Below are 11294 nucleotides of genomic sequence, written 5' to 3'. Positions count from 1 at the left end.
GTTTATTAAATGAGAAATAGTATATATATATATATATATATATATATATATACACACACACATATACACACACACACTGTATAGCCATATGGTTATATACAATATACAACAGTGTCTCTAATTACAAATTGCAAAGTAGCCCTGATGAACAGGATGCCTAAGGATAAATACACAAACAGGGGATAACCCAAATAAAGCAAAACGAAAAATAATATGATTTCACCAAAATGAAAACACAGCTTTTATTTAAGAAATTGTTAAAATGAGACACACTTACTCAGGAGTTTCAATAATCAAGCAATCTGGATAAATGACAAAATCCATAAAAAAGGGGTTAAAACATCACTGGTAAATGAATTACTAACTGAAAAGTGACCTCCATAATCTAGTGATTTATAATACGATAATAAAAGATTGGGATTTCTACACTAACTAGTCAATTATCTATTGCACATGTAACAGTTGCACAGCCACTTTAGTAATAAATAGTCACAAGTGACTTTATGAGGGTTGCTACTTTCTACATAACTCAGTTCCCCAGAGAATGTGTGTGACACAAGGCTAGTGTCATTACTGTCATACATTATCGAGAGGGTGGTAGATAAGTGGAATAGCCTCCCATCAGAAGTGGTAGAAGCCTATACCATGAGGGAATTTAAACATGCATAGGATAGGCACATGGCTATTCTGAATCCAAGACCAAGGCCTGATTAAAGTCTTTACAGCAGGAAAAAACTTAACTGACTCCATGAGACAGTTAATTCTAATCTGCCATCAAATTCTGTGTTTCGATTTGTGGTGTGTAGTAAAATATACACTTCAGTCAGTGAACTAATTACATATAGTCATAAGTTTGAGAATCCTTATGCACTCAAGAAAAGGGTGGGCACCCAGGTAAAATTAGGTATGCACACAATCAAAAGAACAAAAAAAAAGGTATGTGTATTTTTTGTGTATTATGTATCATCGAGCTTCTGTATAAACATGTAACATTATTTTTCTGTACTGTCAATTATAGTGGCATCTGTGAAGCTGTAAAAAAACTACAAATATTTTGTTCTGTTATGTGTAACCATAAATAGAGTACATGTCGACATACCTGTACCTGTTAAACTGGACTGAACTTGGTATTTACACAGTATTTAGGATATATATATATATATATATATATATATATATATATATATATTTAAATAGTTTGTGATTACTAGTGACGTTATTGGAATAGTCAAGGTTAGTTTTTCTGGGATCAGGGTAAATTACATTTGCTTTACTGTCCGATAAAATCCACATGAACAGATACAGAGAGTCCACGTATACGCACTGTATACCTTGGTTCAGCAATTAACCCAATGGGTACCCTGCCTGTCCCAAAGACATGAAATCTTGAGAAGAAGGGTATCAATGTCATCAAGAATTACGTGTTTATTCTCTAGATGTTGAGTGTTTGTGACAGAAATGCTATGTAGTGGTACAAAGTAGTAATTTATGTATTTTGTTGCATTTTATATTCAATATTTATTTCTTAACTCCCGCAGAAACAGATGCAGTCAAAATAAACATTGAAATAAATGTACAAAAAATATTGATTTATATATCATTTACTATGACGTTTAGCACTCCCTCTTTTAAAGACTACACTTCCTTAGAGCCTTTTGACTTTATAAGCATGAATGGAACTTTTTGGCCATATAGCGTGTCGGAAACCCCAATACTTATGCCTTAGATAGGTGTTTTTTAAATGGTATTTGCAGGGAATGCTTAGTTTTGTGTACTTATTGGTCGTTATTATTTTAGCAGTAACCCGGGAATCTCAATGTGTACACCTTTTATGCTTTTTTAGGTTGTGCGCTTTTCTTTTACCAAACTTAGAAATGTAGTGATTTGTGGTGATTAGCCCTTTTCTCTGACTGGCTTCAAATTAATCTCTCTTGTGAGAGGCATTATGTAGACCTTATTTAAGTAATTAAATAATCACTCCCAAGGCACTAAAACCTAGAAAAGTAGTAATCTACTATACATGCTGTTTTCTAAATAATTAGGCCACTGTTTAGATTATTATCATTATAAGAAGGCGGATGATTCAAGAATAACTTGCTCACCGTAAACGTGCTGAGATTGGGAACTCCAAATCCATAAATAAATAAAATTATATAGGCGTGGGCAGATGGAGGTTCATACAATATGCAGAGAACAGGTTCCGGTTACAATGTAAACAGCTCATGTGTCCAAAGTTAAACTATTCTATGTCTTGAGTCTGTGTAAAGGAAAGACAATTAGTTAGTTTTAGCTTTGGGCAGCCTATCGTTTTTTCTTGTAGCTGCATGAATCAAAAAAGCCTCCTTTAATATCAGCTTACTTCTTTTGTAAGTTTAAGGTAGGAGGGAGTACCCTTAAGGATGGAAAGTGTGGTAAGCTGCTATACAAAGACTAAGACGTTGGTATGAGGCTTATAAAATGCATTATGCCATGGCTTTTCTATTCTAAGTCAATCCTTTGATTTGGTATGTTTACTAATTATTGTGTGTTCAAAAAATACTTATGTGATATATAAGTAATGTTATCAATGTATGTACTTTAATGAGGCAAGGGGGAGTAAATTCTGAGTATGATTTGCAAGTTTTGATGATGAGTGCATTTTAACATTGTGTTTTGTATGTAGTTATGTACACGTTTTAATTGGTCATTTTAATTGTAATTACCCACATGCCTTGCCATGATTCAGATGAACCTAGACTGTTAAATACTTAGTACTTTTGTACTTAACTGTACTGTACTCTATTTTTCTTAACTTGATCAAAAGACCTACGTTTCTCAAGCCATTTAGACAAATTACTTTCAAAAGGTGTTGAGTTGTTCTTGAGTTGAGTTGTGTTGAAACACAAGAGCAATCAAGATGCAGTACAGCTTCTCTGTAAATTTAACTTTTTTTGTGAAAAAATGGACAAAAATGAAGGATCCACTTAATAGCTGATTGAGTTGAGTATAATTAAGTTAATCAATAAGTTGGTCCATCTAAACCAACTCAGTTGAATTATCCTCAGTGAGTCAACTCTACTCTCGTTGAATAGTCCATAGAAACAGATTGCAAGAGTCTGTTTTCAATTGACATTCATTTTAAGACTACTATTGTGTCACTCTCTTTATATACAGTTCTGTGTAGTATATGCCCCTTCCTGATGTCTCCTGTTTTTGCATATTTGTCACACTTAAATGTTTCAGATCATGGAACTAATTTTAATATTAGACAACGTCAACCAGAATAAAACAAAAATATATTTTAAATGAGGATTTTTTTTATACAGAAAAAAGCTTTCCAACCTTACCTGGTCTAAAAAGAAAATAACTTCAATAACTAAGTTCACTTTCACTAGACACACACAGGTATGACTACTGCAAGCCCAGTTGAATCTAAACATCAATTAAATAGAACCTGTCTCACAAAGTGAAGTAGGCTAAAATGTCTCAAAATGCAGTACACGATGCCACATGAAATGTAAGATGAGAAACAAAGTCATTGATATCTGTCGGTCTGGAAATGGTTACAAAGCCATTTCTAAGGCTCTGGAACTCCAGTGAACCATGAGGAGAGCCATTATCTACAAATGGAGATAATTTGGAATAGTGATGAACCTTCCAGGTAGTGGGTGGCCTACCAATATCCCTCCAAGAGCGCATTGACGACTCATCCAGGAGGTGGTAGAGGAACCTGGACTAACACGTAAAAGAGCTGCGTGCCTCTCTAGCCGACCATCTAGTCCGACCATCAGTTTGTGACCTAAAGCTCCAGCTCAGTTGGGCTATGCATCAGGACAATGATCCGAAGCACACAAGCAAGTCCACCTCTGTATGGCTCAAAAGAAACAAAAATCAAGGTTTCGGAGTGGCCTAGTTAAAGTCCTGACTGGAATCCTCTTGAGATGCTGTGACTTGACCTTAAAAAGGCAGTTCATGCTCAAAAACCCTCCATTGTGGCTTAATTGAAACAATTCTGCCAAGAAGATTGGCCAAAATTCCTGCACAGTGATTTAAGACTCATTGGCAATTATTCTTGATTGCAGTCTTTGCCGCCAACGGTGGCACAACAAGTTATTAGTTTCATGAGGGCAATTACTTTTTCACATGGGTGATATATAGTAGGCCTTGATTAACTCTTTACCTTCTATAAATTAAATGATCAGTAAAAAAACTGCATTTTGTGTTTACTCAGGTTATCTTTGTCTTATATTAAAATTAGTTGGATGATTGGAACATTTTAATGTATCAAATAAGCAAAAATAGAAGAAATTGTGAAACAAATAATTTTTCATAGCACTATAATATATATATATATATATATATATATATATATTATTGCTAGATGTTCCTGGAAATGCTGCTGCCCCATATAAATGATTAACCTCCCAACCTGATTTTATCCCACTATTTTAATGCTATATTACAAGCTGATGTTTTGCAACATCAATTATACGCATTCTTCCAAGCTAAAATTGTTTTGGTTTTGTGTCCCCTCCTTGTGTAGGTGGTGGCTAGCTAACTGGATGGTGGGCAATGGGAGAAGATCATATCCGTGGGCCCACTCGTACTCTGCTGGGATGTGCCAGTAATGACTCCCTGTGCAGTAAGTTCCGAGAGCCCTTGTTAAGAGTTGGTATATCCAGAGATCTAAACAAGGATTTTTTGGATGTTATGTATATCATAAAAGCACCTTCTGTGTATACCATGGGGGAAACCACCTCAAAGTTGTGCTATGATATGTGGTAATTATTCCTATCCATTAAGTTCTTCCTCCCCTTCTTGTTAAGTTACTACTTTCCTTTGGTTAAAGTGGGTTCTAACAGATTTTGCAAGGATAACTTGAAGAGACGGAAAAGATTTCATAAGAAAATGGAAAGAATTTCAGTGCCACCATGCTGGTAGAGGAGGATTTCAATTGAGAATTTGTAGAATTTATGGATTCATTTTTAGAAAAAAAAAAAATATATATATATATACACAGTGGCAAGAAAAAGTAAGTGAACCCTTTAGTTACCATTATTTATGAATAATAATGAATTCCTAAGTTTATCAAGGTATCACACAGGATAATAATAGGGAGACTATTCGCCAGCTGAAGCTCAGTAGAAGTTGTATAATGCCGCAGGACAATGATCCTTAAGATCAAACTATATCTACTACAAAATGTTTAAAAAAAAAAAGAATAAAATCTGCCCTTTGGAGTTGCCCACTCAGACCTTAACCCATTTAAAATGCTGTGGAATGACCTCAGGAGACCCATTTACAACAGACATTCTAGGAATACGGCTGAGCTTAAGCAGTTCTGTAAGGAAGAATGGTATAAAATGCCTCCTGGACGCCGCGCAGGTCTGATCTGCAGCTTGTTCGAGGTTATTGTAGCTAAAGGAGGTTTGACCAGTTATTAATTTGAAGGGTTCACTAACTTTTTCCACCAGCAATGTGAATGTTTAAAGGGTTTTTGATAAAGACATGAAAGATTATTATTGTTTATATGTTATTAGCTTAAGCACATTGTGTTTGTCTATACTTGCGACATAGATGTAGATCAGATCACATTATATGAAGAAGTAATGCAGAAAATCAGGTAATTCCAAAGGGTTCATTTACTTTTTCTTGTCAGTGTATATGTGTGTGTGTACGCGTATATATGTGGTGTAGGTGTGTGTAATATATATACATGTGCGTGTGTATTTTTGTGTATTTTTAGGTATATGTGATGTATACAGTATGTGTGTATATGCATGTGTGAATAGAGGTTAGAAAGAGGATGAAAATGTCAAAGACAGAAAAGCTAGATAAAAGAAAAAGGGGAAAGAAGATAGAAAAACGTGAAGAAAAATGATGTCAGCAAGTAAGCGCAAAACAAAAAGAGATCGGGGCAAAAGAAAGAACAGAAAGGAAAAAAAATTACAACATTAGACAGAAAGCAGAGGAAAAAGAAAAAAAGAGAAGGGCCCTTCCTGTGTAATTGCTCCAGGGTCTAAAGCTTAATCTGGCCTTCGGGAGAACAGATGACTCCATTTAAGGATGCAAGTTGTTTACTATACATACAAACGATGTGTAAACCATGTAAAGAGTGCTTGTACACGTTTGGAAAGCGCACTGTTCACTTTTATACAGTAAGTAAAAGGATCTTTGCACTTTTGGAACTTTACACATTGTTGGTTTTCTCTGCAGTTGTCAGAACATACCAGAATGAGGTGATTGTCATCCCTGTGTTCCTGATAGGGGTCACTGTGATATTGTTAGCTGTTCTATTATGGATGCGATATCGAACGGTGAAAACCTCAGAACACAAACAAGGTAACTTCTCTTAGAAAATATCACTACAAATCTAACTGTTATGACCTGTAATTGCTACTTATGGACATGGACCCTAACTAGATAAGTAGCCATTAATAAAAAAGTAAAACATAACTTTTATTATTATATCACTAAAATAATCAATGAACCACTACAATCTATGATCATATGCTGCCCAGAGTACTGTTGACTTTTCTTAAGTAAATAAGCTCGTTTGAGCAGGGCCCTCCTCACATGTTGTTTCTGTAAGTCAGGTTGTTATATTATATACTACTTGTTATGTGCTGTCTACCCATTGTACAGCGCTACGGAATTTGATGGCGCTAAGCATTGATCATTGTTTTTGATGTGCCACACTCCAGTGTAGTGTTGCTAGATTAGCAAATGTCCCTGATTGGGTTGAAAGGAGCACCTTTCAGCTTTTATAAACTCATTTGAGTACATTAGTGAATATCATTACATGAGATATATTTTAGCCGTAGTCTAACGCAAAAGACAGATAAAAGCTGCGACTTCCATTTTTTTTAATTTGATACGTATGTTTCTACCAATAGTAGATTTGCTTAATTTCCAAAGGTAATAATTGTAGCTGGCATTTTGCCACTTTGGCACAGGATAGCAGTTAGAGATTAGTTTACAAAAAAATATTTGCTGCATATTCATACTTTTGTATTGTGACAAATTGTGTACTAGCATAGGAACAAGACAATATTAGCACCTTGCAACCTGTTCTGATGCTAATTTTTCTTATTATTTTATTAGCAAATGGCCGGTCACAGATTAGTCAAAATGGTCTCAACTCAGGAGTCTCCCTGGAGGAATTGTCCTTGGAGGCTGTGCAAAGAACAACAGACGCGTCCTTACAGGCCTTGGAAACACCTTGGGACAGGGTCAGGAAGCCTCTTCAACTTTTAGGAGAAGGACAGTTTGGTCCTATCTACAAGACAGTACTGAATGTTCCAGGTGGAGGCCAAGAAAGGGACATAGTCATCAAACAGTTAAGAGGTAAAAAAAATCTTTAAAAATGGCCCAGCTCCATTTATTCAGAGCAAAGGCTCCTCTTTAGTTTCTGTAATTTAAAATTGTGATATAATGCATATACATCTATTTGTACAGCATTGCAGAATATGATGGTGCTATATAAATCAATAAATTGTATGATGTTTTTAACTGTATAAATCTTACTATCGAGACATTACAAATCTCTCACATTTACTAGATTATTATTTGTTTTCCATTATGTTTTCATGAGTTGTCATTTTATTTAATTGTTTTTGTTTAGACTCAGCAGGACCGAGCAATACTCGAGATTTCCTGAAGAGGTCAGCATTTCAAGCCTGGCTCGGTCGGCACCCGCACTTTGTGGGACTGGTTGGATGCTGCACTGTAGAAAAGCCAATTTGCATGCTACTAGAGAACATCGAGCCAGGGTGTCTTCTGAACTTCTTATGGGACTGCCGCAGGGTAAGAAAGGGGTCTGAGGTCAGGTGATGGACTCTTCTATTTTGCTAGCATTTGAGACAATATAAGAAGTTCACTAAGTTATCACAACCATAGGAAGTAGATTCTATATAGTAAGGAGTCAGTAATTTCTCAGGATCTTTTAAGAAGATGTTATTGGTCATTCTCTTTGTTGAACCTGAAGCATACATTTTTGTAAAGTGTAGTACATCAGAAGGGACATACATCTGTTCTTAATGTTTTATTATGGGGTTTTTTTACATAAGAATATCAAATCTTTGTATTTTGCAGGATGTTCTGTCTATGGATGGAATACTCTATGATATCACAGAGTGTCAAGTTTACATTATAGCACTTCAGATCCTTTCAGCACTGGTAGGTGTACCCTATCCACTATCTCTGACTTCCTTCACACTATTCCAGTCATAACTGAGTGCATATTTGTTTTTCTCATCAGGAGTTCTTACATAAGCGTAATCTGCTGCACGGTGATGTAGCAGCACGCAATGTCCTTATTCATCGGAATTTTACTGCAAAACTAGCTGGACTTGGTAGCGCCTGTACTATGCAACTGAGTGGGTCTTTTCCTTCCAGAAGCCCTGCACCACTGAAATGGATGGCCCCTGAGCGGCTACTTCAGTTGCCTCTTTCTGGAAAATCTGATGTGTACGTTTTACCTTAATTCTTCAAAAGCTCTTTTGGAATGTTTAAAATGAACTTACTCAGATCAGTGTCAGATGGGATATAATCAGGAGTGGACTAGGGACTGAAATCCCTAGGGGTTCTCTTTTCACATTCCAAAATGTATAAACGTATTTTTACTGTTTGCACCAAATAACCCCATAGAATACACCACCACATCTGAGGAGGGGGTACCACATCACTGCTGCCAATGCTGTAATACATGCCATTATACAACATAGGAACTTCCCCTATCAAATATTTTTCTAATTAGTTGCTATTCATTTACTTAACTATACATTGTGCAATCCAGAAACATATTTTAGTAAAAAGATATGTGGAAGACACAGTAAGCATTTTCCCAGTTTGCCCTATGGCCGGTCAGGGCCTGTAGTAACTATAAAGTCCATCCCTTGCTTGGTGTTCAGAAGAACCCGGGCTATTGTTTCTCCACCGGTTCTTGATATGTAGGTCAGATGGTACACAACGTTATCAGCAATCACGTGTTGTCTTTGTAATCATTTTTATCTTTATCAATTCCAGATGGTCATTTGGAATTTTCCTCTATGAGATGATAAGTTTGGGTAAGTTTGTAACTTTTATCTAGACAGATACTGATATTGTATCGATTATAGGCCGCATCCGATTATAGGCCGCACCCTTAAAGTTTGGTGCTATTTTAAAGAAAAATTTATTCTTAAAGAAAAAATACACATTAGTGGAATGGTAAAACAGTATTTCACGTAATAAACAGGAATACATGTATTTTAACATTTTTGGTAACTTATATGCAGTTAGTTACAAACAAACAGAAATTTGGAAAACCCTTAGCCATTTTAAGGTCCCCCCTTAATTCATAATGCACCTTACTCTGCTGCCAGCACTTCCGCTTCTATGGTGAAGCAACGGAAGGTTATGTCACACGCATTGCGCAGACGTCCATCGGCTGCCGGAGTGGAGGATCCAGGTCACCTGCAGCGCTGCGGGGGATCTGGATCCTAACCTTGCTGCTTGCCTGCAGCAGGGCTAAATGAAAAAGAAAAAAATATACTGAATTTTAAAGGTTTTATAAGAGAAACAAAACATATCTCACTGACATTATCAGTATACCAATACCAATTTGTTAGGAGTCTGAGTAACTCTATATATTATTGAGCACCTCTTTCCCTAGGGAGTTAAAGAGATAGTTTTATATCCAGTACAATCCATCAGCAGATAAGGCATATTAAGGTACTTAGTACTTTAATATGCATTTCTATATATCACTATCCCCCACACTGTCCAAGTTGTGTGCCAGTTTTCACTGCTTGAAGTAGCCAAATGCCAGTAGGAAACCACTTCTATTGAGATGAAAAGGAGCACTTTCTGCAAATGTGCTCAGGGTTCAGGTTAGAGCCACTAAAGCTGGCAGATGGTGAATATGCCATTAATGTTCCCTGGCAAATACGAGATTCCATTAGTGTGCATTTACTGTGGAAACAAAACATTAATTTAAAGGTGAAACTCAGCTCTCATGTGCATTAAAGTGAATATTATGGCTGAAGAGTCGCGCAGGTTTAACATATTAACTTGTTAAGAATTCAGGTTCCATACAACAGAAAAATAGCCAATATGTAATTCTAGTATTTTAAAGAAGGCTAATAGAGTAGGTTGTGGAATCATAGGCTTTCGAGGCCTGAGAGGTACCTTCTTCGTATGTAATAATATGCAGGTGTTATACACATTAGATAACATAAAATCTATCCTATTGGCTATAGAAGTTTTTGTGCAGCTCCAAATGTCTTCTTTGTCCCGTCCATCCATGAAGACACCTGAGAGAATCCCCTCTATACTATTGTTTCAGGTGCCCCCCCATACCCCGAAGTTCCTCCTTCCAGCATTCTTCAACACTTACAGAGAGGAAACATCATGCAGAGACCCTCCACCTGCAAGCCATCCATGTAAGAAATATAGTTTTTCACTTTCAGTCTTCAAATGACATTTGCATCCCCCTTCTTCAGCTTTAACACCTTTCCGTTTTGCTTTTCATTTGGCGTTTTACATTTATTTTAGTGCATCAGGTTTTTTTGGTTTTTTTTTAAATTATGTCAATTACATGTTTTTTTGTTATTTATTTGTTCCTTTCTCTTTTATTTATAATGTATACATTGTTAGATTGTAATCGATACTTATAAAATGCCACAAGAAATGTTATCTTAATGATTAAATCTTCTCCCAGGTACACCATTATGAAGTCCTGTTGGTCATGGAAACATTCAGAACGTATCTCACTTTCAGAACTGCAAACCCGCCTGGAAGTTGGAAAGAGAAACTCCAATGACAAGACGGTTCTTCAGGTCCCTGAGTTAGTTGTTCCTGAACTGTATGCAGGTGTGGCTGGGACGGAACCTCTGAAAATGGAGGCCGATTATACGGTGCTATGAAAAGCAGGCCACAAATTACAAAGACTTGTGGCAAGTTGTTTAAATAGACTTAGAGGAAACTGCTGGAGAAGAGTTAGAACATTTTCTAACTGTAAGCAAACCTGGCTGGTAATGTTAAGGCTAACAGCTTATTGACTGTAGTATATGAAAGAGACGATTTCATTTTGTGTTGACACTCAGGTGTGTGGACTTCAGGACTCTCCTATCACATTTGGTTGTACCTTTCTATAAATCAATGTATGTTTACAATATTTTCGATATTTTGAATGATGTTAAAGGCTGACAGCGTTTTACGTTGATTAACTTTGTGTGTAGTGCAATAGTAATTAACCTAGGTTTACTTTCCGCAACTACAAAAATACACGGGAATACTTACATTAGTCTTAATGATTCTGGTCATTGCATGGC

The 11294-nt window shown here is 36.3% G+C and overlaps 1 protein-coding gene across 1 annotated transcript; it reads left to right on the top strand.

The window, feature by feature from the left end:
• Nucleotides 1-4551: 4551 nt before the first annotated feature.
• On the top strand, nt 4552-10886 carry STYK1 (STY kinase 1). The gene is made up of 9 exons (XM_089486876.1): nt 4552-4621; nt 6196-6321; nt 7084-7326; nt 7604-7785; nt 8074-8157; nt 8240-8448; nt 9007-9047; nt 10307-10403; nt 10682-10886. The coding sequence occupies exons 1-9, from the start codon at nt 4552-4554 to the stop codon at nt 10884-10886; spliced, it is 1257 nt and encodes a 418-aa protein (XP_089343002.1).
• The last annotated feature ends 408 nt before the right edge of the window (nt 10887-11294 follow it).

The sequence above is a fragment of the Sceloporus occidentalis genome, unplaced genomic scaffold (genome assembly GCF_023333645.1).
Source record: "Sceloporus occidentalis isolate IW3139 unplaced genomic scaffold, rSceOcc1.0.p SCAF_30, whole genome shotgun sequence".
Classification (NCBI taxonomy): Eukaryota; Metazoa; Chordata; class Lepidosauria; order Squamata; family Phrynosomatidae; genus Sceloporus; species Sceloporus occidentalis.
The sequence above is the reverse complement of the archived record's forward strand: the minus strand, read 5'-3'. Positions and strand labels throughout refer to the sequence as shown.